The 27,564-nt window shown below is 51.3% G+C and overlaps 2 protein-coding genes across 2 annotated transcripts; both read right to left on the reverse strand.

Annotated features, from left to right (window-relative positions):
- Positions 1-4,903: 4,903 nt before the first annotated feature.
- Positions 4,904-5,937, reverse strand: LOC132353516 (large ribosomal subunit protein bL32m-like). Its single transcript, XM_059904761.1, has one exon. It carries the CDS (start codon positions 5,721-5,723, stop codon positions 5,169-5,171), a length of 555 nt encoding a protein of 184 aa, XP_059760744.1. The 5' UTR covers positions 5,724-5,937; the 3' UTR covers positions 4,904-5,168.
- A 2,855-nt stretch (positions 5,938-8,792) lies between these two features.
- NUAK2 (NUAK family kinase 2) lies at positions 8,793-26,578 on the reverse strand. Its single transcript, XM_059940178.1, has 7 exons — positions 26,214-26,578; positions 17,570-17,690; positions 14,775-14,926; positions 14,355-14,420; positions 12,320-12,439; positions 11,640-11,772; positions 8,793-10,960 (listed from the first exon to the last, which is right to left on the reverse strand). The coding sequence occupies exons 1-7, from the start codon at positions 26,457-26,459 to the stop codon at positions 9,897-9,899; spliced, it is 1,902 nt and encodes a 633-aa protein (XP_059796161.1). The 5' UTR covers positions 26,460-26,578; the 3' UTR covers positions 8,793-9,896.
- Between the last annotated feature and the right edge of the window lie 986 nt (positions 26,579-27,564).

The raw sequence follows: 27,564 nt of genomic DNA on the forward strand, positions 1-27,564 counted from the left end.
CTCAAGTTCTCAGTCTAACCTAAATCTTTCCCGCTGTCAGGGTTGCCAGATTTAGCAAATAAAAATACAGAATACCCATTTAAATTTGAATTTCACATAAACAACAAATAATTTTTTAGTTCAGCATGTTTTAGGTAATATTACACTAAAAAATTATTCATTGTTTATGTGAAATTCAAATTTAACTGGGAATCCTGTATTTTATCTGGCAACCCTACCTGCTGTATTCCTTCTCAGTAGAGCAGCAGTTATTAAATGTTTTGGTCTCAGGATCCCTTTATACTCTAAAAACTTATTGAGGACACTCAAAGAGCATTTATATGGGTGAACTGATGTTTATCATATTAGAAATTAAAAAATATTTATTAATTTATTTTAAAATAAGTTTAAAAAAGTGACAGTAATAACTCATTACACATTTACATATACAAAACATTTTTACAAAAACTTGCTATATTTTCCAAAACAAACAAAAAAAATAGTGAGAAGAGTGGCATTGTTCTACATTTTTTGCAAATGTTTTTAATGTTTGGCTTAATGAAAAAGAGACAGATTCTTTTCTTTAAAATTAAAAAATTTAATTGTGGTAACAAAATACATAACATAAAATTTACCATCCGAACTGTTTTAAGTGTGTAGTTTGATTGTATTAAGTATGTTCACATTGCTGTGCAGAGTTGGAGTCTTATGTCTCCTTCAGCATCCGGTCTGTTATAATATCACACACCATGAAGCTTCTGGAAAATTCCACTGTGCACTCATGAGAGAATGAAAGTAAAAAGGCAAATGATGTTTTCATATTATGATGAAAACAGTTTTGACCTTGTTTTCCTCTGAAAGGACTTGGGGAACCCCCAGGGGTCCCTGACCACACTTTGAGAGCTGGTGCACTAGAGCAACACCAGAGGCTTCAGTGGCGATCAGTAGCAGCAACCTTGCCCCTGACATTGATTTGGGGTGGATATGACACACTGCACACATAATTTAATGTGATTCCAAGCTGGTTCTTATTTCTGAGATAGGTAGTGGGGGTGGGAGGTGGCTGAGGCCGGATCTTGCCTAGTGCCTTAGCAGGGATGAAAAAAAATGGGTCTAGAAAGACTCGGACCCAAGGGACCTAGGGGTGGCACACAAGTTATGAAGTGGACCAAGCTGAGTCAGAGAGAGAGTTACAATTCTGCCTCATCTTGAGGCTCTGAGAGGCTCTAAAGAAGGTAAACTCCTCCAGGCAGGGAGAAAAGAATGGATGGGCTCCTGGGGACAGGGTCAAAGAACCAATGTCCTCGCTGCCCCAACCGGCCCCAACCATGGCTGGCAAGGAGGGAGCTGACCACCTTACTTCCCCGTCCCTCCCTGGTGTTCATCTGCTCATTCTGACCCTCTCTCTCATTTCTTGCCACGGCTAGTGGTTGTGAGGAAGGACGGCTGCGCCCTCACATTTCAACTGAGTGGACTCAAGTGAGACCCTGCCTTGGGGCCTAGACACCTAGAGACTTTAGTTAGTGGGGGGCTTATTCCTTTACTGACCAATCTAGTGACAAAAGAGTGGGGACCCAAAACAGCCAGTGGTCCATCCCTCGTCCACACAAGTGGTCCCATTACAACCAAGTCCAATGGAACACGAGTGTCCTACACATTTTTTGTACCAGACATACACCCTTAGCACACTCACCTCTGGGCTGTTCACGACCATCCTGTAGGTGTTATTTTATAGCTTCAACTTTATTATATACAAATTCCTTGAAGGGGGGAACCATGCCTTTATTGCTTCTGTATTTTCCACAGCACCTAGAACAAAGTAAGGTCTCAATACACATGGATGGGTTTATTAGGGGATGGCTTTTCACTGATTCAACTATCAGAGTCCCATTTCTAAGGGGCTGGGGCCGGGAGAGCAGGTGGAGGCCCTTTATTAAACATTTATTGAGTACCTTCTCCCACTCCTTAGTTTCTTTGGGGAGGCGTTGCTTACAAAGCACATTCATGAGTCATCCAGTTTAATCCTTGGGGCAACAGGACTGGTGTGAGTGTGCTGTGAAAGGGGCTCTCTAAGTGACTGCACTGTGTTCTGCCTAAAGGAGGAACGTGCTAAGCCAGGAGCTTGTCTCTGGGGCAACAAATACATGTGTGGGATGTCCTCCAGAGCTGTACTGGGGAAGCGCGTCCTGAACACGGCCACCTGGTGCGGCCTGGCTGAGAGGCTGGTACTCCACGAAGACCGTTCATGGTCACAGCGTTCCCTGCCCAGCTCCCGTGCTCCCCGAGTAACCTTCCCACTGAATCTCGGCTTCCCCTCGTGTGAAATGGCCAACAGACAGCGAATGTGCTCATCAGCAAACCCGAGTGTCTGGTTGGTTTCACAGCAGTTATATTTTTCATTATAAATCAACAATTGACATTCTGGCTGGGTCTGTTCATCTCCTGGAGCTTTGTGAGTCTGCCCCCTAGTCTCCTGGGCCTGTTGCAAGCAAGGTTTCTGAGCAGCCACGTGAGGCCCAGACCCTGAATTGTGAAAGGGTCTCAAGGGAGACCTGGCCACTGTGTGAGGCTCTGAGGAGGAGACAGCCAGCTCTCCCCAGGTGCCACCTGGCCAACGGCTTTTCCATTCACAGAGAACTGGGCACTGGGCTGGGAGGCAGAGCAAGCCAGGGGTCCCTTAGCACAGGGGGGCTCCCTCCATGCCAGCGGCTGGCCTGCTACCAACCAGGGGCCCACCTGCTTGATGGGCACAGCCAAGGATCAGGAAGACACTGCAGGCCAGGCTGGAGGGTGATTCAGAATCCAGCCGGGGAAATTTAAAAGGTCACTGCAACCTTTCCCCGGGGTCTGGGTGAGGCATGTGGTCAGCCCTGCTGGGATAGCTGAGTGCCTGTGCTGTCCAGAGCCCAGGTCAGCGCCGCCTGGAGCTGCATTCTCCTAGGAGGGGAAAGCAGTGAGGAGTAGGGAGGGGGTGGTGCTGGCTGGGCCCTCGTTTCCACCCGGAAATGGGATTTTGGCCTCTTGGGCTGGGAAAATCCTGGCCGGCACTGTCTGTTTATCAGGGAAGCTGAGTCAGTCTCCTATCTCCTAAAAAACTGCTGTTTCTAAAATTTCATTGGTCAACACCTCTCCCAATGCCTTCCTTTTCTCTGGGGAATTCCTTTGGGGGCGGGGGACAGTGGGGGAGAAATTGGCTCTTTCCTAGAGACTGAGACCTGAAATCAGAGTTTTTGCCCATTTATGGACTTAAAGCCCCCCTCCCCAACCCTAGGATGACTCATTCCCCCAACTTGACCTAAATGCCCCCAGAGGGGAAAAGGTGAAATTGAGAAGGTGGGATTAGCTGGGGGAGAGGACTGGTGGCTGGAGTGAGGAGGGAAGAGCCTGAAAAGCAATGGGGAATTCTTCTGAGAAACAATCAGCGAGGGGAGGATTTTAGAGCCAAAAGGAGGCAGAATAAGAGTGAGAGAGGGAGAAAGAGAGGTTTGTATCCCAGAGAGAAGCTGTGTGCCCAGTGGCATAAAATTCCTCTAAAGGCAGCAGCTCTGTAGAGGTAAGTTAAGGCTCTCACCTGGAGTCAGTTCTCAAACTTTGGTGTCATCAGAGCCACTCACCAGGCTTGTTAAAAATGCAGATTCCGAGGCCCCTGTGGGCTGCGCTCAAGCTCCCCAGTGATCTGAAGCAGGAAGCTCTGAAACACAGGAAGAGAACTGGGAAACCGGGAGCTGGCTTGTTCTTTGGGGCCTGGGTTGTACAAGGCAACTCCCATCCCCTCTGCCAGTGTCAGAGGCAGAGCCCTGGCCCAAGGGTGACATTTCCAATGTTCTTGTAAAATCTGTAAAAGCCTTAGAAGATGCACAGTCGTAAAGTTTCAGAGCGGGAGGGTCTTGAGAAGTCTTTTAGTACAGCCCTCTCGCACAGGAAGACTCGGTTCTACAATGGACTGTTCCACCCCCCACCCTGCCCCCCAGCCTTCTCCCAAGGATGGGAGAAGCCCCGTTGTCTTCCTCAGGAGAGGAAGTTGTCTTCCAAACAGACAGAACTGCCTTCCCAACTCAGCAACACCCACCTCCCCCGCTGTCAAGCTTTCACAAACAACTGATCGGGTATACAAATAACTGCTTTCCTATTCAATAAAACCCTAGAACCTTTAGAACTCAAAGACTTCCGAGATCAACTAAGGTGATTTTCCACCCAAAGCAGAAATTCTTTCCTAGCAACAACTCCTAAATCTCTATCTCCAACTCACATCTCTTTCCCAAATTCCAGACTCCTTATACCTCTTATCGCCCCTGGAGGTCGAAGCACTCCCTGGCTTCCCCCACCCCCCTCCACCTGCAACCTTCCTTTCCCCCTCTCGAATAGTGGACACGCCATCCCTCAAGTCCTTCAGGCCACCCCCACCCCCTGGCTATTCTCAACAAGCAGCCAGAGGAATTAACAAAAAAAATCCTTAGTCAGATTACGCCATTCCTTTTGCTCTAAACTTCCCACTGGCTCCCCATTTCACTCAGAAAAAAACCATAACCTGTGTAATGGCTCACAAGGCCCTAGGTGCTCTACTCCCCGACCCCTGCTGCCTATCTTGACCCTCTCTCTGCTACTTTCTCCTTCACTCACTCTGTTCCAGCCTCAATGGCTGTTTTTGTTTTTGTTTTTTTTTAAAGTGCCACACAAAGGCAATTTTAATTTGCTAAAACAAACAAACAAAAAAAACCAAACAGAACGAACTTTTTCTTACTGCTACATCTACCATCTTAAAAAAGCGACACCCAGAATTTAAATAACCTATTTTCAGGTGTTACTTAAACAAAAGCATTTGTGTAAGTATTCTTGTAAGAAAAACCAGTGGCAAACAAACAACACCAGAGCCCAGACGCATAATTCTGGCTACGAATTTTAAATTAGGTTTTATTTTTCTGTCCTGAAAATTCTGTTTACTAAAACTTCATAGTATAATAGAAACAGACACATAAATCCACTGAGCCTCTGCATAAACAAACATTTTCAGACTTTACTCCTGATGCATTCTTCAAATTACCCACAAAAAACTAACTGCTTATAAAGAATGTTTTAGGCTATGCTGATGATTTAAAAACAAGCACACAACCAACATAAAAACAAAGAATCTTCCTCTTTTTCAGGAGAAACGTCTTATGTGAAGTTATCCTCTTGAAACATGTTTGGTGTCAATTCTGGGTGAACCAGGATGGCCGCTTCCGTTCTCTCTCAATGATCCTCTTGCCCTGATCTTGCTTGGAGGGTGTCTCCCCCAAGTACAGCACCATGGTCTCCACGGTAGGAGCCTTGAAAGGGCCTCCCTCTTGCTTCTCTATCTGTCGTCTGATTTCCGCTGTCTCTTTACACACCTTCTCATAGCAATAGCCACAGAGGACGTGTTTCTGTTTCAGGTGACCACATTCAGGAGAAATGTCTCTATTGTTCTTAACTTTAATAAGCTTATGAGGGTTTCTTCTCCTACACCTGTTAACTTCAATGCTGCGTCTGTTTTGGGGAGCTGCCATCCAAAAGATGCTCTCCAAGAAGCTGGAAATCTCCTTACTTCCATTGGTATCATTTGCTGGTTCTGTAAGTATAGCTGGACCTTGGACCGCTAATGCTGGTCCCCATTGAAGACTGGGAAAGCCTGGCCGGCTCTGCCGAAGTTTCCGCTGCAGCTGCTCCCAACATTTCCGGAGGAGTCCCTGGGCTGCGGGCCACGGCAGAACCATCACCACCGGCATGGCAGGTGCCGCGTTGCTCGCCCGAAAACCACAATGGTTGTTTTAGAACTTGCCTGATCTGCTCCCACCTTAAGGCATTTGTATTGTCTGTTCCCTCCACCTGGAACACTGTTCCCCCAAATATCTATGTGGTTAGCACCTCCCTCCTTCAGGTCTTTGCACAAATGCCACCTTCTCGATGAGTCCTTCTCTGATCACCCCAATTTAAAACGTTATTCCCTGTCCCCTTCCCATTCTCCTCATGCTTATGACCTGTTAATATACTATATAATTCACCTATTTATTATATCTATTGCTTTGTCTATCTTCCTCCACTAGAATGGAAACCCCATAAGGGTAGAGATTTTTGTCCGTTTTGTATACAACTGTATCCCCCCAACCCCAGTCTCCTCTTAAAAATGCCCAGGCTCCTCAGCTAGCCCTTTGTCCTGGGTTCATCGCGGTCCAGACATGCTCTGGCTGTCAGTGAGTCTCTGGATTCTGACTTGCAGAGCTGAGCAGAAGCTCTGGTGGGATGTGGGCGCTGTGTCATGCGGGGGACTGTTGAAGTGCCATTTCCCCTTCCCACCAGCCCATCAGAAGGTCCAAGGCAGCCTGACTGGATGGGGTCTGGGGAGAAGGGAAGGGCTCCTCCTGACATGCCTGCCGTGGGGGTCTCCCCGCTCTGCGCAGAGGAGCCTCGGTACTACCAAGTGAGGGGGTTTCCACTCAGGGACAGCCTGGATGGACTTGCCCCAGGAAAGGGCTGAGGGTAAGGTGAGAATTCTGACCAAGACTTTCTTGTCTTTGTTTCTGAAGGCCCTTTCCTGTCTCCCAAAGTTGCCCCCGGTGGTTGTCTGGGTTATTCACATTCCAGAAGCACTGATGTGGCACTAAATATTCCTAGGGCTCCAGCCTTCCACCCCTGGGGCCCAGAGTCATCTCTTTGAGCCTGCTTTCTGGAATGTTTTTGGTATGAAGCATCCTGGCAAGTGAGGGGAAGCTCCGTGCAAATGGAATCCCTGAGCCTGGGTCTCTAGGGGCTGGAGTAATAGACATTCTCTTCCCACCCAGAGTCTCTTTCCCCAGCGGGCTTCCACCACATCCATGCCCTCTCCTGCCCACCCCTCCCAGCCCCTGGCTTGGAAGAAGTTAAGCAAACAGACCTCAAAGAGGACAAAGATCTCAGGACCAAGTACCTTTGCATACCCTCCTCTTCCTAGAAATCCACCCCGCCAGCAGTGCTAGTAGGATGGGCTGCAGGGGCTTGGCGTCCCTTCTCTCCTCCCGTCCTGTCTCCCCACTCTAGCTTCTCCGTGTTCTCACTCACCCTTTATTTCCCAGCTCCCTTTTGGGGCTTTGGAGGTAAGGGGAAGGCATTTGGGGCAGAAGGAATTGCCATACTCCTTGTGCCTGGACAAGAGTGTGGCATGTAATAGTGTCTCAATAAGTATTTGTAGTTCCATTCACTGATATTCTCCCAACTCTCCAAACCCAATCTAGTTTAAATGAGCCCCCCATCGCCCACTCCGCTAAGATTTGGCATCCCTCAGACCTGGATTTGAGTTGAGTTTTCCCACCTGCTAACTAGGGAAGTTACTTTATGTTTTTGAGTCTCAATTTCTTCCTCTGTGACCCAAGAACGATAAAAATTGTACCGAACTAACAAGGCTTTCCTGGGCATTACATAACATATCAAGTGTTTGATACGTAAGCACTTAATAAATGGTAGCCCTGTTATCTCCTAAGCTGCAATTCTTCTTTCTCATCATCCCAACTCCCCTTCAACATTCTCTGAACTAAAAATTTTTCTGTTGAATTTTACTTATTTTTATGCATGCTGGCTTGCTGTTCAGTCTGCAACCTCTCTGAGGGTAGGATCTTATGCGTTGCGCCAGAAACAGAGCAATTACCTCTGTCTTCCACGGAGCTGAGCACACAGTAGGGCTTGATTCCTGAGTCAATGAATAAATGAACACAGTTAACTCCACATCTGAACTCTATGCTTCTTGGGTAAAGACCCTCCCTTATATTTTTCCTGTGTCTACCCACAGTCTAGCCCAGAGATCCAGCACTCAGTTGGACCTGCCTTGTTTTCAAGTGGTGGAGCCTCGGGGCTGCAAGAGCTTTGAAAAGTCTCCATGAAAAGGCTGGAGGTGGGAACCCCATCACCAGGAGACATGGAGCCTTTTCAAAATTATCAGACTGAAGTACCCCATTTGTAGCCTAAACGGTTTCTTGTTTACTCTCCCATCCTGATCCCATAGTTGCCTGGCCTCCCCGCTTCTTCCCCAGACTCAGCAACTTTGCCAGCTCCCCAGATGCAGGGAGGGGGAGGGCAGTGCAGATGCTCCACACCGGCAGGCACGGAAGGCTGGCGGAGGGCAGGTGTACGGGGAGCAGACTGTTCGGGGGCCTGCGAACACCAGAGCCACCAGAGCCGGGTGAGGTATGGGGGAGGGAGCCTGCTTGAAGCTGGAGCCAGCCGGCTGCCTGCCTGCACTTTGTCCTTATCCTCCCTTTCATCCTAGCCCTCAGAGCCTGGGAGTTTCTCAATGGAGCGGGCGTCCGGGGAATGCTCTGCAGGGGGTGGAGAGGGCCGGCCAACGAGGGGGGCATTCCACGCATTCTTTACTTCCTCTAAGAGTCAGGCGGTTGGGGGGCGGAGTGGGGAGCAGCTGCCTGCATTGGAGGGAAAGGGATTTCTTTGGAGGGAGAGAATAAAGGCGGTGGAGGTGCCTACAAGCAGCAGGGGACGGAGCTAGATGGGGGAGGGATGGGAGAGGAGGGGGAAGGGTGGGGGCAGGGCTGTATAATCTGCCAAACCCAGTTCTTTAGTGCTAAAGGCAGGAGGAGCAAATTGGGACCCTCAGTCCAGGGCACCCTCCCTGCTGTGTGTTTACAAGGGCAGAACCGCTGATGGAGGTATAACAGGGAGTCCCTTGGAGCTAAGAGCTCGGTTTTTGGTGTGTGTTTTGTTTTTATTAAGCAGGTTCTCTTTTTTCCACCTGTGAGAGCCCAAGGGAGTGTGTGTTAAGAGAAAACTCGAAGACCTGTGCCCCACTTCCCCAAATAGAACCACAGAAGCTATTTTCCAATCATCGTTCTGGTTTTTAATGGGGTGGCTCTTTCTAGCCACCACAGAAGGGAAGAGGGACCATCAGGTAGATAGAATCAGGGCGTGGAGTGAGGGAGCCAGAGAACCCTTCCAGATAGTGCGAAGGGACATGTAGATTTATAAAAGGCCCCCGGCTTCCCCTTTATCAGTAGGGAATCATTGCAAAAATATCTCCCTGTACACAAAACTTAGATGTCATAGTGCGTTTCCCCAGAACATAGTATTCACATTATTGAAAACAGTAAGATTCACTATTTTAAAAATGCAGAGCTGAAAACATAAAAATAAATAAGAACATTCTAGGCCCTGAAAGCCCAGAGAAACAGATACATCCATTCTCAGTAGCAGGAGCAGCTTGGAGGCTAGAGAAGTTCAGAGTCTTTGAGGTCCAAGGTGGGGTCCAGCGGAATCTGGGCCCCTTGAGATGATGTCCAATAGCAGCCTGAGCCTTTTCAAGTCTTTTAGATTCATAGCAGCGACTCCAGGAGGCTTGGGCCAGGTTTGGAGGATGTGAAAGGGGAGAGAACCTTTGAGGAAACAGAGGCTGTGTCCTTTTACTGCTCAGATAAATAAGGAAGGGCACACTCTAGAAGACCATTCCCAGGGCACCCCAGGCACATTAGTGGGTGCCACACTCCAGTTTGAGTGGTCGGCGGAGATGGGAATGTGTATGTGAATAAAGAGTTTCCATCCCCACCTTGGCAGGAAGGTACCAGGCACAAAACTTACCCTTTATAGGAGCTGGGCGCTGAGAGCGCTCTTTCCAGCTCTCTGTGGCCCTACTATGTGTACAAGAAACAGGCAACCTGGACTCAGCCTTGGGCCTTCCTCTCTACTTCTCTACTCATTTCCCTTCTACTACCTTCTTGGATCCATGGGGCTGAAGACATTGAACCTTCAGTGCACTTCACTTGCCCACTTCCCACATCCAGCCCTCCCCAGGGCTCAATTGCAAACCATCTCAGCCTTCTGGGCTGGGATGCTGGTCCTGGGAGGCAGGGAAGAAGGCAGTTTCCCCTCAGGGTGCAGCCAGCTGCATCTTAGAGCTAGCCGGGATGGGGCAGTGCCCCCCACCTTCAGCTGAGCTTTGAGCAGACCCCCAGTGCCTGCTGGTAGGCCTCTGTCACCTCCGGGCAGTCCATCAGGGAAAAACAGCTATCCCCCAGGGGGTCCTGCCGCCAGCATCTCAGGCGCCTGCTCCCAGGACCCTCTGAGGGGGGCTCCTCAAGCCCCGTGAGGTTGTCCACAGACACACAGCCCCGCAGTGGGGGCTCAGGGAACCGTTCGGGCAAGTCTAGCTGGTCAAAGGACTCAGAGGACAGGATGCTGTCCTCACTCACTGCCCCCGAGGGGCGGCTGGCCCGGGCTGGAGGGTGAGGTGAGGCCAGTTCATCCAAAGAACCGAAGGTGGTGTGGGTTGTGAGCTCCAGGGCCGCGTGGGAGAACTTGCCGTTGTGTTTGAGGATGCCCTTGCGATGGCGCAGCAGCCCTGAGGCTTGGGGGGGCGTGTGCTCCACGGCGTCCGCACTGACAAACACGTCCCCTGCATCCAAGAGCTCCCCAGACTCACTGGGTTCAGGAGAGGAGTAGTAGCCGGATTCCCGCTGGCGAGACTTCTTGAGGATGCCCTTCTTGGGGAGCAGGGGGGCAGCCTGTCCTGGGCTCACAGGGACGGGGCCAAGCTCAGGGCCCTCCCTTGCCCCTTCCGAGGAGGTTGATGCCTTCTTCTTGAGGATGCTTTTCGGCAGCTTGAGGTTGCCCTTGCCAGGGCGAGGGGAGGTGTCAGCGGCTGGTTCCCCCTGGAGAGTCTGGGCCATGTCATTCTCTTTGCGGGACTTCTTGAGTGAATGCTGGCGCTCCAGGCCAGGGGCGAGACTCCCGCCTCCAGGCGCATGCTGCTTGAAGAAGCTGCAGACCTTGGCCCCGTTCTCCAGGAGGGGGCGGGAGGACCGCCGGAGCCAGTCAGCCACGGAGGCCCGGCCAGAGTCGCCGCCGGTGTGCCTTCCCTCGTGCAGACCTTCCTGCTCCCCGACACGGGTGGCATAGCCCCAGTTGACCCACCAGTGACTGGCCACATCTTCCAGGGTGGCCCGGCGGGTAGGGTTCACCATTAATAGCCACCGGATCAGGCCACTGGCATCTAAAAGAAGAAGAAGGGTTTCAGATCCATAGCCATGAGCATGGGCACCCACAGTCCCCCTCACTGGCTTACCCCCATTTGTGCTAAGACACTGCTCACTCCTGTGTCAGATATGCCACTCCCACCTAGGGCTCCATACACGCCGCAGCCCGGGCCGGCTCCCCAGTCTCCAGTTTTCCTGGATTGACTGTCGATTTCCTCTTCCATCCCACCACCCCTCAGGACCACAGCCATGTTTATGTGTTAGTGTGTATCCCCCTTTGCTCCACTGACATGCAACCCTCTGAGAGTAGGGACTGCTCAAGAGTAAACCAAGGTCCTCACACCTTTCTTCTCGCCTTATACAGCGTACGTGAAAGGACAAAAAGATTTCTAAGGACAAGGACAAAAGCAGTAGGAAATGAGACAATTGTAGCAAAGAGGATCTAAGTTAGACCTTAGGAAGCACTTTCCAAATATGATAAAGCTTGCCCATAAAGGAAGGAAGGAGCTATCCCTTCCTTCCTCGGAGGTCACAGACATAGGAGGCAAAGAGATGACAGCAGGAGTTGAGGTGGAAGGTACACTCCATCTACAGTGGGCTGCCCTCTTCACTTTACTGTCACTGTTTAATTCGTGCCTCAGGAATTAGCAAAGGACACCCAGCACCTAGATGAGAACACCTACACCTCTCACTCACCAGAGGGTTTAGGCGGCTGCCGGTAGGCCCCACTGCTGATCTGTTTCACCAGCGTCTTATGGTCCTGCCCATCAAAGGGCATGGAGCCGTGCACCAGGATGTACAGGAGAACACCCAGGGACCAGCTGTCCACCTGAGGGAGAGAGAGGATCAGCCAGGACTTCCTCATGCCACAGGCTAGAGGGCTTCCAGCCTCACCTTCAATACCGTGGGGAAAAGGGAGCCCATGCTGGAGAACTCAGAGCCCAGTGTATCTGAGGACCACCTCCTTCTAGTACCCAGGGGCAGAGAGGGTGACACGGCAGAAGGCACTGAGGTTCATGGGGAGAGCTGTTGTCATTTGCCTCCCCCTGGGAGAAGCAGCCACAAACACAAGATCAGTGACGAGGTCATCCCTTCTGGGCCAGGAGTGGTGGCTATGACAGATGCCATCCCTCCAGGGAGGCTGGCTGGGGAAAGGTAATGGGAATGTGGAAGGTGAGGGGCCCAGAACCAGACTGGGGGTCAGAAGACTTAAGCTCTTGTTCCAGTTTTGCCACTCCCACTAGAGACCCGGCCACACACTACTTTGGTGGGGAAGTGAGTTCTGTGATCTGAGAAAGGGAATAACTAGAAAACTAGCGCATCCCTCTCTCAGGATCTAAGCTGAGGCAGGCTGGCAGAGGAGTCCAGACACTCACCTCTGGGCCCGTGTAGGGCTTCCCATTGACGATTTCGGGCGAGGCATAGAGGGGGCTCCCACAGAATGTCTGCAGGAACTTGCCTTGGTGGTAGAGGTTGGAGAGGCCAAAGTCAGCGATCTGCAGAATTGGGTCAAACACAGGCAGGGGTCACACCAAGGCCTGTGTTGTTCTATAGCTCCTGGTCTGCCCCCCCGCCAGACCCCGGGGAAACCCAGGCCCTAGCAGGAGGAAAGGGTGCCCATGACCCCTACCCCATACCAGGCACCACCAACACAGCTCAGGCCCTGGAAGAAAGAGCCCTTTGGAAGTTGTGTCAATGAGGAGAGCCTGGGCAGAGGTGTGCGGGAGCTCCAGGGTCCTCACTGTTCCCCAGGCCCCTTTGCTCACGCTGTACTCTACTCCAGGGATGCTCTCTCTGCCTACACACATCCTCCTGACCCAGCAAGCCCACCTCCTCCAGGAAGCCTTCCATTGCCCTGAGATCTCCTCCTCCCATGAAGCCCTACAATTTCCAGTGGCTCATGGTAGCCCCTGCTTGTCAGTTCCGTCTCCTCATACTGCCACATCAATATGCTCCCCATGCCGACCTCCTGCCCCCACCCCTCCTGCAACTCCTAGCACAGCTGTGACTCATGGGTGGGACTAATGGCCACTTACTGACTGAAGGAAGGGTCTACCAGTTGGAGGGGGACAGACAATGTCTCATGCCAATGCCATGAACCTCAGAAGCAAGCTACCCCATGACTTGGGCTTGGGCTGCCCTTCCCATCAAAGAATACATCTCTCTGCCCACACCCGGACAGGAACATGGTGGCGGGACTGGGGTCAGCCCAGTAAAGCTGAGAAGCAGTACTGAAGGAAGAACAAAGATTATGGCCATGGTTATAGCCCAGGAGAAGGGATCTTCTTACAGGACTTCCTGAGCCCTCTGATATTGAGGGTTTGAGGGGCCCCAAGCCCATCTTCTCATTCCTCAGAAAGACCCTTCCGCCAGCTATCCTCAGACAAAGGCTGAGGCCAATGCCCTTTTGCTCCCAACCTCTTCATCCCCAGCAGAGGGTCATGTGTGCCCAGGGTGGGGAGAAGTTGTTTATGAACTCTGGCTCCTTCATTTATGGGTTTTATTGCCCTCCTATCAAGCAGTTATCAGTTGAAGCCTATAATGAGGCAGATGATTGGTGCAGATGGGAAAGTTCGTGCCTGCCTGGGTTGTGTGGATTTATTGGCTCTGGCTTCCCCCTCCCTGGTCAACATCAAAGAGAGCCCCACCTACTCCGGGAATTGGTAAGGAAAATGAACTCAGTGCCAGGGCGCCTCAGGGCACAGGTCAGGGGTCACTGGGGAAAGGACTATGATCTGGGTTCGGGAAGATTCTGAGGAGGGTCCGACTGCAGAGTCAGAGCCCTTCCAGGTATCTGCAGGGGCCAGCCCTTGCCATTTCCCCTTCCAGCCCTGAGACCTGAGTTGAATCACATCAACCTGAACTTCTCAGGCCTAAATTTAACTACTTAGACACGGGAATTCAGCAGCTGCAGAAAGCAGGAAGCTGGCTCTGGAGTGCTTGCTGTGGTGAAAGGTGCTAAAGGGCTACCTAATTGCAGCAGATTAAAGTGCGCATGCGTGCGTGTATGTGCATGCATGCAGGTGGGGAGAACTCAGGCCATGGCCTCTCTATGCCAGTCCCAAGGCCGTGAGCAGAAGCCAACCTTAGATCTAGACTACTTCAGCCTTGTGACGTCAAGAGCACTGGTCAGGGAGTCAGAAGACTTTGGTTCTAGCTGAGGCTCAGCAACTCGCTAGCCATGGGACCTTATGCAAATCACTGCTTATCGTAAGGCCTCAGCTTTCAATCCATAGAATGAGGTACTGAAATGGATGATGGCTAAGGTCCTTATCAGTACCCATATAAGAGTCTGAGCTTTGCTCAACTCCTTCTGGAACCCCCTAGGGGCTTAGAGATGCTTGGCAAGGGACAGTGCAGACAGGCTGGGGAAGGGGAGAGAAGCAGCTTTAAACAAGAAGTGAGGCTCACCTTGATATTTCCATTGGCATCTAAGAGGATGTTCTCCAGCTTGAGATCCCGGTGGACAACCCTGTTCTGAAAGAGGGAGGGATGAGGGTCAGGGGAAGGCCACCAGGGAGGGAAGGACATGAGGACCTGGTCTGGACAGTGAGGGAAACACAAAGGGGGCCGAGTGGGGGTGAGCACAGGTAGGCTGGGAGGCCCATCTTTACTGGTACATACTACAACAAATCATGGTCCTTCCAACCCCAGCCAAGAGACTTGAAGCCAGAGACACCAACGTTCCCTAGGCTGAGTCCAGAATTGAGTCTTGCCTCTTTCGATCTCCCTGTGTGATCCTGGACCAGTCATGAAATCTCTCTGGTGAAACCAGCCCCCGAGCCCCAGGGACCACCCCCTCAGCACAGGGCTGAGGCAGGTGCCGCTCACCTGGTGGCAGTAGTGCACGGCGGAGACAATCTGCCGGAAGAAATGCCTGGCTTCGCGCTCGCTGAGCCGCTGCCGCTCACTGATGTAGTCGTATAGGTCGCCCCGGCTGGCGTACTCCATGACGATCACGATCTTGCTGCTGTTCTCAAACACTGGGGCAGAGCAAGGCAGGAATGTCAGGCCCCTCCAGAGTGCACTGCTCCCCACTAGGGAACACGTATCACTCCCAGGCCCCCAAACCAGACAGGACCTCCCACCAGAGACATCTGCTAATGAGGCAGGACAGTGCCCTTTGATGCTCCCAACACCTTCCAGTAGCAACGAATTAAGGCCAAGGGAACTGGCTCACCCTCCCTTTCCTTGGAAGTTCAGGCTTCTGAGGATTCTTAACACTACCCTGCAAATTCTGAGACATCACTGGATGAGAATGAAAAATCAGGCTCTCTGGTTCAGAATCCAGTACTTTTTTGCCTCGTGACCTTGGGCAAATCTCTTCTAGATACATCAGTAAGAATGTAGGTTTGGGATTTGAATCCTGGCCCCATCATTTACTAGCTGGGTGACCATGGCAAGTTATTCAATCAGTGTGCCTCAGTTTCCTGATTTGAAGAGGGATAATGATAGCAACGTCACAGAGCTGGGGCGAGAAATAGATAAAAGTTAGTCACAGCTCTCAGGCTGGCTGAGCACGCTGGTGTGGGCTCTGACATACAAGCAAGCACTCAATAGACTGTACCTACTGTTATATTTATTATCAGCATCCTCATGCATAAACTTGAAAAATAATGCCCATAATAATGCCTGACTCGAGGCTCAGAAGAGGGATAAAAGTATATGAAAGTGCTTTGTAAACTGTAAAGTACCATGGAGAGCTGAGATATTTATCACCCTTAACATCTTTGACTTCCCGTCCAGAATATCCAGGCTGGGGCTTTGTACATAGAAACGATCAATAAATGTTTGGTAATTAATTGACTGGCTGGGCTCCTGGCAGTCAGCCTACTCCAGCCGGCTCATCTCCATGTGAGGGAGGGGTCCTATGGCCACCTCAGGCCTTGTCTTGCCTCCTGGAAAAGTAGAGAATGGCTGGTTCACCAAACTGGCCCTTCAGCAGGGTGTGTGTCAAAACATGTATGTCCGTGACATTGCATCTTTGTGTCAAACGAGTCCTATGAGTTTGGCTTGCTCAGCCAGCCCCAGAGAGATTACTGTCTAGCCTGTGAGAAGGAGCTAAGAGAGGAGGCTTCTCCCAAGAAGAGTCCCAGCTCCCAGGCAGTTGGATACATGGCCAGGAGGACTGTGCTTTTTCCTAGGGGAGCACAGTGGCCCAGACTGCTGGGGGGTGCCTAGCTGAGGCTCCACCCCTGTGGTTCTCCACATCTCTGCAGGATGTGTGCAAGCTTTGTGCCATAAAATTGGGGGTCAGGAGCCAGCCAGGGCACATTTTGGAGAGCAGCTATGTTAGAAGTCAGTTCCTAGGACTGCAGCCTTCCCCCCAGTCCATATCTCTTAAAGTCTGTGGATGGGGATGGATCTGGGGGAGCTCTACCAGATACACAGTAACTATGACACCCCAACATCTGCTGAATCTGAAGGTGCAGTAAGTAGCAGCTACAGCCTAAGCTTCAGAGCTCAGTTCCCACACCTAGCTGTAGATATGGGTGGGGGGAAGAATTCTCACACACACACACACACACACACACACACATACACACAGCCCAATCACCAAGCTTAGCCTGGCTTAACCAATACTCTGTCGTCTGCCCACTCCTCCCTGGGGGAAATAAACAGAGAAACAATTAGCCTTCCAGCCACCTGCCGGGGCTCCTCATGGGACAGGCTCAGGCCACAGGGCCATGTCAGTGGCTCTGCCCTTAGTCTTCCCCTAAAGAGAACTTGAGAGAGGAGACCTCTCTTCCTTCCTACCAGGAATATTCAGACCGAGGGCAAAGCCACAGGCTCCCTTCCCTCCGTCCTGCTGCTCCTGCCATTCCTCGCTTCCTGTCCAACTGATATTATGTAAAGGCTGGAAGCAGACAGGTGTGTGTGGGAGGCTGCTCCCCCTCTTTCCCTCATCACCCTCTCTTGCTCACTTTGTTGTCTGGGTCACAGGGAACAGGGCAGCTGTAGTGGAAAGCCAGCACTGATGTCAGAGCAAGAGGAGGCTTCAAGAGACGAGAAGTAGGAGCCAGCCCCATGGCGGGAATGATTCAGAGGACAGGAGGCCTGGCTCTTGGATGTATGAAGAAAAACAGCACCCACACACCTGAGACAGGTGCAGGTCCCTGTATGTTCCAGCCTCCCCCAGATTGCTAAGGATCTCATTGGTCTGGGGAGACAGTGTTCCAGTACAGAAAACCTAAGAACAAAAATGCCTACAAATCTGTGGAGTTCCTCCCATGAGCGGAGCACTTGGTGACATTTAATTTGAATTCTTTTTTCGGCAGTGCCACAGGGCACGCGGGATCTTAGTTCCCTGGCCAGGGATCAAACCCGTGCCCTCTGAGGTGGAAGCACAGAGTCCTAACCACTGGACCACCAGGGAATTCCCTGGTGACATTTAATTTGATCTTTGCAACAACCGTGTGATGTAGGTGGGATTATCCCATTTTACAAAGGAGGAACTGAGGCCCAGAGACTAAATTAAATTAGTTGCCCAAAGTCACATAGCTGGGTTTCAAATCCAGCTTTTGCCCAAGCCTAAAGCCTGTGTCTTTTTTACCTCTGTGTCATTTGTTCCGACTGGACACACACAAACACACACACACACAGCTTCAAATGCTCCGCCTCTGTACCTTCGTGGATGGCAATGACGTGGGGGTGGTTGAGTGATGACATGATCTCAATCTCTCGCCGAATGTGCATCAGATCTTGTTCATCTTTGATTTTGTCTTTCTGGATCAACTTGATGGCCACCTGGGAGCAGAGAATGCAGGAGAGTGAGGAGAAAGGTCTGGCAGGTAAAGGTGTCCCTGAGGACACTCTGGGAGCCCTGACCCTGGTGATCTGCCTACAGCTGCTACAAAGGCCACAGCGTGCACCCAGAGAAGCCTCTCCATCCTTCACTGGGGCGGGCAGCAGAGAGACTGGAGGGAACCGTTTATGTTATATATGTTTTACCACACACACAAAAAAATCACCCAAAAACATTATGAAAAAAATGCTAGTCTCTTCGGTCTAAGTTAGTAATGTCTCTCCCCCAGCAACAAACAAACAACTAGACCGTTAAACAGAGTCCTCTGGGCTTTGCTAGCTTGTCCATAAAGGTGAAAATGCCATTTAAGGATTAAACTCTCTGGCTGGTACATGTGGTGGGTTCAGGAAGGGTGGAGGGAGGCAAGAGGAAGTGGAGAATGAACTGCCAAGAAGCAGTTTAAGCAAAGCTCTTAGAGGCTGAGGCAGCTCGCCCCCTTCTCTGTTCTACTTCACTGAGCAGCGATGGTGACAGAGTACCAACGGCGCATGCAGTGTGGGGAAGACACCGCGTGGTGAGTCAGGGGACCTGGGCCCTCCAGGCTCTGTTGCTGTGCTCACGGGCAAGGCCCATGCCCTCCCCCAGCCTCATTTTCTGTGGAATAAACAGGCTGGACTAAGATGTCTGGGGTGCTTTCCTGCTTTGACTCTGTGAAATGACCATATAAATGCCCCGGGGCCCTCGGAGGCTACAACGCTGGCAGCAGGTGCTGGGCGGGTATGGGGTGGGGGTGTCACAGGGCTGGTCAGTTCCCAACAAGTCCTGTCCAAGGACACAAATGGTAAATATAAGACTTCCCCTTCATAGGAGCCGGGCAAGTTATGAGAAATCCCAAGGCACAGGCTGAGGAAAACAGTTTCTCGTTCATTTCCCAGGAGGGTTCGCCTCCCCTCAAGGTTCAGAAGGAGGCAGAAAAAAGGGAACCCAGAGCCCAAGGGGCGGGGCCGCTAATCCCCCTTTCACAGGGCTCTGGAGGCAGACAAAGGCTTCCGGCTCCGCTCCGGACCGCGGGCCTCGGGCCTTCGTCCCCCTCAGACAAGAATGCGGAACAGCCGTAATCCTCTAAGAGGAGCAGCTCACAATGCCCTGGGCCTGGTCACCCCAGCAACGGGCCAGGGATGGCGTGCCCTCCACCCCACTCCTCTCCTGGAGCTGCATCCATGAAAGAGCGGAGGCCCGGCTCTCTCGCCCTCCCAGAGCAGGGCAGGCAGGACAATGGCAGCAGGAGGGACGGTCACCATGGAGTCTCCTGCCCAAGCCCCTGGAGGGGCCCACGCTGCAGCTGCAGGGGCCGGGCTGCGCCTCAGGCGCTCTCTTCACGCCCCCCACCCCTTCTGCTCCAAACCACCCCAATGAGCTAAGCAGAAAAACCCCTGGCTTAGAATTGACCAGGGGGTGGGGATGGGGGGAAGGGGCTTAAATCCTCCTCCAACCAGCCTGGAGCTTGGTTCCTGAACACCTCTCCATACCCTTTTTCTCTCCCTGAAGGGGAGATTCTATGGACTAGTTCTTTTCTCTCTGAATTCTTTGTTTTAAAAATCAGACAATACAGTGAAGCTTCAAGACAACTCCTGTTGCTCCTAATTCCAACCCACTAGAGCCATTAAAGTCTCTCCTACATAGAAGCTCCAGAGCTGCAACTGTCTTGATATATCAGATAATGTTCTAATAATTTTTCAGTTATGAATTATCACTGCAGAAAAGAAGTATGGTCTTATAACTGCAAAAAATGAACTCTAGGTACAAATGAAAGAGAGTTGTTATTTGTACATGAGGACACACCAATCCAGTGGCAACTGAACATGTTTGCCAAGACTTTAAAGGCTATGATGATAATAAATATGAACATAAATGCCTGCACTGAAACGTAATTGCATTACTTGGTGGTGGGGCTCAGGGCAGGCTACCCCAAACTGTCACTTTGGCATGTGGATGATTTCGAGCTGAAGACAATGAAGGCTCAGCAGACTCAAGAAGAGCTTTTTATCCCTCGCTGAACTGCATTAAAGAATTTAGATAGGAGGCTTGTACCAGAGAGAGAGCTATTAGCAGAGATAACTTTTTTCATCAGAAAGACTTATCTGCATGGCCCAGCAAACATTTATCTACCAAGCATTTGCTCTTCCCATCTTTCTGTGAATTGCCTTCCTCCCCTTTCAAGTGCCAGACCCCTACCCCCTTCTCCTTAGCTCAGGATGGCATGTAAGCCTCAACTGTAAGCCAGACTGTTGGGGAGCCACATATTTGGGGAGGTTCCTGTACATGTGAAATTAAATTTGTTTTTCTCCTGTTAAAAAAAAAAATCAGACAATAGATAAAATGCCATGAGCTCTTCAGATAAAGGCCCATGAAACTGAATTAATAGATAGTAAAAAAAAAAAAAATCACATGTAAATCACATACCTAGATAATGAAACAAATATCTGAGAGCTTAAGATACACACATATGCAAAAACTAGGCATATCTTGGATGTACAATTGTACACACACAAACATATACAATGAGATAAATCATCATGGGCTAGGGAACAGAGCTCTAAAGAAGACAAGGCCTAAAAGAAATGAGGTTTCAAAAAAATAAAGGGCTCTGAGGGGTGCTAGAAGGAGTCCCTGCATGGGTAGAGGGTGTACAAGTTAGATCTTGAGATCTGTTTCTTTCAACTCTGGAAGCCTACGGTTTAAAATCAGAATTGTTCATCCTCAGTGGACAGTTCCGTCCTCCTGCAAGCTCATGCTCTGGCCTCAGAGGGTGAGGTCAAGGACCGCCCCCCCCCCCCCATTGTCTATATTAGGTCTTAGGAGACCACAGCTTGGCTGGCACTTCCCAGGAAAGAAGCAAGTTATGTCATCAGGCCTCCACCAGTCCCCAAGCAGGTGACAGACAAAAAGAGCCATGTATCACTGCCCTGGTGGGGCTGGGCCACTGTTCCCCCACCTATCCTAGTCCCACTGGACAGACCTCAACTGTTTACTGGTGAACACAAATCACAAATAAATATTTATTGGTTAAGTCATTGGGCTGATCCCTGACTGATGGGACCAGTGCCCAGATAAGACTTTCTGCCCTTTTTCCAAGGCATGGGTGGAGAGTCAACCATGTTTATGAGAACTCATTTTGAGGGACCTTTGTTCTCATCTGCAAGATAGTTGAGCAACCATTCTTTAGAATTAAAATATAGTGACTAGAGGAAAGGAAGAGAAAAACAATCGCTGAATGGATCACCCAGAGGTAGGAAGGCCACCTCCCTGAGGACAATCCTGGGTCATCCCGTAGAATTATTAATAGTGCCCCCTTTTACTCCACAAAGTATTCAAGTTGAGATGTTATATTATACGGCCACCCTACTCAGAGGGGGCAGGAAACCGAGGCACAACAATGAGAATATAAATGTGAACACCAGATCAGTGGAGGGGTGTCAAGAGCCCAGGTATCTAGTCTTTATTTGCCCCTTTGGAGCTACGTAACTCAAGACAAGTCACTTAAATGATCCGGTTAACTGGCCTGGCTAGTTTTAATGTCCTCATCTGAAAAATAAAAGGACATTTATTCTCCAAACATTTGCTGAATGCCTACTACGTGCCTGGTGCTATGGTAGGTGTTGGGGATTCAGACAAAAATTGGATAGTCCCCGCGCCAAGGCCCTTGGTCCAGTCTAGTGTGATGAACATGACGGTTGAGATCCCTGCATGCCCAGGGGCTCCAGGAGCACTGGAGAGCTTCCTTTGCCTGGAGGAGCAGGGCAAATCACCCCTGGGAGAAAACTCTGTTTTAGATCTTGAAGGAAGAGTGGGGTCTGCCAAGCTGAGGCGGGCAGGCCTTTGAGGGGGGCAGTGCAACAAGGGCATTTCAGGCAGAGAGAAAGGTTTGAGCACAGGCCAGAAAGAAAGGAAAGGAACTATACACGAATTTGCACATTAGGATCTCTAAGCTCCCTTCCAAACTCTAGCATTCTCTGCTGAGCTTCTTCAGAAATGGGTCACGTGCTACTATGCCAGGAAGGTGCTAGCCAAGGATTGTTATAATAGGTTTATTCAGAGGCCCCATGCTATATCTATGTTTACCTGCCTGAGCAAAATTCCTACTGATACCAGCCCAGTGATTTTCTTGCCCCTGTGGCCCTGCATGCTGGAAAGGCAGCAGGGCTAACTCCTTATCCCATTTTGCAAATGGCAAACACTAAAGTCCAGAAAGGTGACTCTTCCCAGGTTCCTCAACATATCAAGGCTGTCAGGACCCAAGATGGAGGGGTGTTGCCTGGAGAAGCCACCACCTCAGAAGACAAAAGTTCCTTGCAGATGCTCTGCCCTGCCTCCGGCTCCCTGCTTCCTACCCCTGGAGAAGGGAATGCCCCACACCCTGCCATGGGCCAGACTGTGCAGTACCACCAGCCACCCTCATCCCACTTACAGATATACAAAGACGTTGGAGAGATGGGTGCTGGGGCTCAATTGGTTAAACACTACCTTCTCTCCTCCCAGTCCCCACAGGAACTCAGATCAAGAATAATCTGGGTTCAGGAGAGGATGGCAGAAAGGTCTTAGAAAAAGAAGATCTAGAGGTACTGGTTTCAGGTGCCGGGAGAGAGGGTACAAGCTGGGCATCTCTGGTCATAGCTATCACCCAGAGTTGGAGCCAAGATCCTTGACTCCTTTTTGGCCTTTCACGGAGCAGCTGCCTCTGGGAGGTGGGGCAAGGAGCTGGAGGATGACCCATTTAGATAATGGAGGAGAGGTTGGGCTGGGCTGGCCAGGGCTGGCAGAGTGGGGATGGCTCACCATCCCACCAAGCCTGCCAGAGAACCAGGCTGGGAGCAGGAATGGGCTCCGAGGGGAGGCTGAGCTGCTTCCCCTAAACCCCATGCTGTGCCCACCCTTTCTTCGCCCACTCTGCCAGGCTGCCAGGCAAGGTGCTTCCCTGCCCAGCCCTCTTGTGTGGTTTGGCCAGAGCCCAAGGACAAGAGTCACCTGCAGCTGGAGTCTCCCTCCCTGCTGCTGAGCAGGCAGGTGCAGGAGGAGCTGAGAGGCCAGCATCACACAGAAGAGGCCTCTGGCAGCTGGCCAGGCGGAAGCCCTTCTCTGGATCAGGGGCTAAAGGAGAGACTGGAACTTTGAACAAAGTAGAGACCAAAGGGCTTAGGGAAGCTGAGCACAAGCCATTCTCTTGCTCAGGGCAGGACAGACCCAGGGTGGGGGGACTCTCCCTCCCCCAGGAGAGGGAGGGTAGAACCTCAACAAAGCCAGCCTTGCTGGGATAATAACACTGTGTGTGTCAGCTACTGTGCTGAGCACTTTACATATATTATCTTATTGAATCCTATGAGGACCACACGAGGTAGGAATTATTATAATCCCCACTTTACAGATGAGGAAACTGAGATACACAGAGGTCACACGGCTGGTAAGCAGTGGAGCCAGGATTTTGAATGCTTGCACTCTGATGCCGAGCTGAGCAGTCTTCTTCACAAAGTAAAAGCCTTGAATGTAGTGCAGCTCACCTACTCGGGATCTCTCGACGCTGTCAGTAGGTATGGGGGTGGGGGTTGTTCCCAGTGACTCCTCCCACCCTCAGCGTGCCTGGAGCTCTGGGAAAGGCAGTCGGAGCTAGCTGTTGGAATGACAGAGCACACTGAGGCAAGCCTGGGCTCAGCCCAAAGCCAACTCCCAGTCCAAGACTCAGTATTGGTCATCTAGCGCCTGGGGTGGTCAAGTCAGGAGCCTATGTTGCAGGCATGCCACTAACCAGCCACAGGACATGTCACCTTCCCTCTCTGGGCCTCAGTGTCCCCATCTGTCAATGAAGGAATCAGACCATCTCAGTCACTTTCAAACATTTTGAAATCCCACGCAACAATCCAATATATGAGACAGAAGTACCCCTGCCCCAGATCACTGTCCCCTTGGACTCCCCTGTGCTCCTCATGGAGTACAAATTCCATGCAGATCAACCTAAAGGCTTTGGGGGACGCCACCGTTCCAGGGACCCTAGCAGGTGTTTTTCTTTTTAGGGGAGGGGTGGTCAGGAGAGCTGCGAGAGTCAAAGGAGGAAATGCCATGTGGATACCAGGAGTGTAGTCAGAGCTAGAAGATCCTGAGCAAATATTGGTTTTTCCTTTGATGCCCTCCTGGAGGAGCCATTAGTCCTGCCCACCTGCCCCTCCCTCCGGACAATCCCATCTGGCCCCTGAGACTCCTATCCAGGCAGGGTGGGAATGCGAAATGTGGTGGAGAGAAATTGAGATGGAAGTCACCCAGCGGGCTTTCCTCTGAACCCTCAGTTCACTTTGAGGGGAGGTTGTGGGCACTAGGTTGGTCTCTCTTCAGGGAGGACAGTGAAGAGACAGGAATGGGGGTGCGGTGGGGGGAGGATTCCTCTCCAGAATTTTGAGAAACCATTAGCAGCGCGTAGAGCTGCTCTCCAAGGAGGAGGGAGACCCTGAGCAAGCTCCCAGCAGAAGTACAGGGTGGTCTATGGATCAGGGAGCTTTAGGGCAGGTCCCACTCCTCCTGATCTTGGCTCCCTGCATACAACAAGAGACATGAAGCCAGGGAGCACCTTCTGAATTCTCTCTGTTCTGATGTAATAAGAGCTGGAATCTGTGCCTACAGCCACTGAGGTTTGAAAACTGAAAGCTGGTTTATCTCATTCCAGAATCAATGATCTCTCCTTTTCTCTCTTTCACACACACACAGAGACACACATGAGGTGACCCAGGTCAAGAGCTTAATTGGATTTCTGAACTTCAGTCTCAGTTTCCAGGCCACCCCAGTCCCCCCAATCCAGTCTGCCCCCCAAAAGAGGCAAGAGCCACAAGCAGCTATTTTCCAGCTGAGCCCCTGACAAAGCCTGGGCCCAGCTGTCTCCAGCCTGGAGCCTCACCGGGCCCTCACACTTTATAGAAAGAGAAAGAAAAGGAAAGCCAGGAAGTACATGATTGCCCAATAGCTGTAACCTGGCAGCAGGCAACTGGGGACCGTGCCAGGTGTTAGCAGGAAAAACATACTCGGTCCTGTTGATGAGGCCATAATCCACTCCCTTTCCCCAGCATCCACTCTCCTTCACCAATGAAATGACTTCTTGAATTTCAAACCAGCTACTGGCTGCAAAAGCAAACAATCTGGGGAGGTAACTGCTGCCATAGCTGATAGGGCAAACCATGGCCACCCACGCAGGCACACACACATACACGCACATCTCATAACCAGCACCCAACTGGATTTGGCAAAACAATCCCTAAACCACCTGCCCTAAAAGGCTTGTTAAAATACAGAGTATTTAGGGCCTTCCCTGGCGGTCCAGTGATTAAGGTTCTGCGATTCCACTGCAGGGGGCACAGGTTTGACCTGCATCCTGATCCCGCATGCCAAGCCTGCAGGGAGCAGCCGTCCCCCCAAATACAGGTTATTTGGCCCCATCCTACACCTTCAGAATAAAATCCTCTGGGTGTGGAACTAGAGGAGAAGTATTTTAAACAAGCACCCAGGTGATTCCTAGGCACATTAAACTCGAGTTTGGGGACCATTGTTAACTTTCGCCAAAACTGCTATCCCTTCGGAGCTGGCCTTTTCAAATGTAAATACCAGTTCTCATTGCGGGTTCTACTGTCAGCAACAATTTAAATTCATATTTGTATCTCATTCAATCCTCATAGCAGCTGTGAGGGAGGCTGTGTTTTCTTCACTTTTGCAGAAGGGAAACAGAGTACAGAGATAAAGTAAATTACACAAGGTACCACAGATTACTACTACTATACACACACACACACATCCCAAATTAACAGGACACATACCTGAAAAGGCCCCAAACCCAAAGGTATCTTGGGGCACAGTGGATCTTTCACCAGAGCCTGGTTTCACATTTACCAGAATTAAAAACCCATCATAATGAAACTCTGACTCAATCTTAGACCTGGAAAGGACCTAAATGTCAAACCCACCCGCGCCCCCCGGGAGGGGGTGATATCTCCACAGTATGCTGGGCTGCCAGACTATTAGAACTGAATTGAGGAACTGGACACTTCATTCACTTTTTCATTCAACTACACACATTTACTAACCCCTTGCTAAGATCAGGTGCCTTCTACTTCCTCTTCCCATCCCACTCTATAGGATAGTCTGTTACAAGCAAAATCCACTTAAGTCTCATCGTCTTTAGGAAGCCTTCTCATCTCAGGACACTTTTCGTCCTCTATGCACCCCGCCTCACTTATTTGGCAATCATCACTTGCTAACCGGAGTTGGTGAGGTTCTCAGGTCCACGACCATTGTCCCTACAACCATGGACAGACAAATCTACAGTGAACACTACCAGCACCCCATACACATACGCAACCTCAGCGCGGTAAAGACTGAACGCGGGCAACTCCACCGAGCAAGGCACTAGCTCCCGGCCCACCCTCCATCACCCGCCTCCTGGGGCTAAGTCCCGAGCCCGGCCGGCTGGCGCCGCGAGAGGGAGCCGCACTCACCAGGCGCCCCGAGCTCTCCCGCGCCTTCTTCACCTTCCCGTAGGTCCCCTTGCCCAGAGTCTCCAGGAACTCGTAGCGGTGTCGCAGGTTGTGCTTGTGGTGGTGCCGCTTCACTGCCTGCTTCTTCATGAGGGGCTTGGGCGACTTGAGGAGCCCGTCGGTCAAAGGCCGAACGAGCTCCGCGGCCAGGGCAGCGGTGGCCGAGGGAGCCGGGCCGAGGCGCCGGGGAAAAGCCAAGGACTCCATGGCGAGCAGGTGAGCGAGGGCGGAGGGGGAATCGGCTGCGCGGAGAGAGCTAGAGCTCGGGGCGCCTGCCCACCCCCGGCACGAGAATCCACAGCCGCCCCAAAGCGCGCAACCAGGCGCCGAATTCCAAGTTGTTATAAACGCCGTGAAGTAGAGGCTCTGGCCACACCCCCCGGCGCCCATTGGCCTGATCGCCGGCGGCGCGTGACCAGAGCCGCCAGCGTTGGCTTGCCGGGTCCCCGGCTCCGCCTCCTCCCGGAGCGGCTGGGAAAGGTGTCAATGGAGCCCCGCCCACCTGGACCCCTGAGGGGCAGGCAAGGGGAATACCTTACGCCAGGGGCGGCTACGCGGGGCGGGGCGGAGATGTTGGGGGGGGTGTTGAGGGGGGGTTGGGTGAGTGGCGGCGGGGGTTGATACCACTGGGGTCCAGAAATTTTGAGGGGCCCTGGAACAGCTCTTGCCCCTGAGAGGCTCTTGGTCCTGGTTAGAGGCACCTGTTGTCTTTCCATTGTGCTGTTTTCAGTTAGCAAGGGGCAATCTGACAGTACTAGAGGTCACCAAAGTATTTCCCCATTCTGAGTAATTTGCTTCTCTCAAGTCAAAATCTGTCAAGTCAGTTGACCACTTCTTTAAGACCATAAGGAGGAAGGAGGGATGGAATGGGATGGAGGCAGACTGTCAAGTTGGAGGGCTAGGGGAGAGCTGTTTCAGGGTTCTGTATTCAGCTGTCTTCAGTTGGATCAACCTTAATTGTATCCCAGAAATGCAGTTCTGGAAAGTTCTTACTTCTTCAGCAAATAAGGCTCTAAGTTTGAGTGGGTCCCTCAAGATGTGGTGGAATTTACGAAGCATTGGGAGGAGGTGGAGAGAAACAAAGGGAAACATTCATTCATTAAAAAATATAGGGCTTCCCTGGTGGTGCAGTGGTTGAGAATCTGCCTGCCAATGCAGGGGACACGGGTTCGAGCCCTGGTCTGGGAAGATCCCACATGCCACGGAGCGGCTGGGCCCGTGAGCCACAGTTGCTGAACCTGCGCGTCTGGAGCCTGTGCTCCACAGCAGGAGAGGCTGCGATAGTGAGAGGCCCGCGCACTGCGATGAAGAG

Source organism: Balaenoptera ricei, chromosome 1, assembly GCF_028023285.1.
Source record: "Balaenoptera ricei isolate mBalRic1 chromosome 1, mBalRic1.hap2, whole genome shotgun sequence".
Taxonomy (NCBI): Eukaryota; Metazoa; Chordata; class Mammalia; order Artiodactyla; family Balaenopteridae; genus Balaenoptera; species Balaenoptera ricei.

Coding starts and splice junctions, on each gene's coding strand:
- LOC132353516 (XM_059904761.1), bottom strand. CDS start 5,723: ATGCCGGTGGTGATGGTTCTGCCGTGGCCCGCAGCCCAGGGACTCCTC.
- NUAK2 (XM_059940178.1), bottom strand. CDS start 26,459: ATGGAGTCCTTGGCTTTTCCCCGGCGCCTCGGCCCGGCTCCCTCGGCC. Junction 11,773..12,319: donor AGCCCTACACGGGCCCAGAG/GTGAGTGTCTGG, acceptor TCTCTCCCTCAG/GTGGACAGCTGGTCCCTGGG. Junction 10,961..11,639: donor GCAGCCGCCTAAACCCTCTG/GTGAGTGAGAGG, acceptor TTCTTCTTTTAG/ATGCCAGTGGCCTGATCCGG.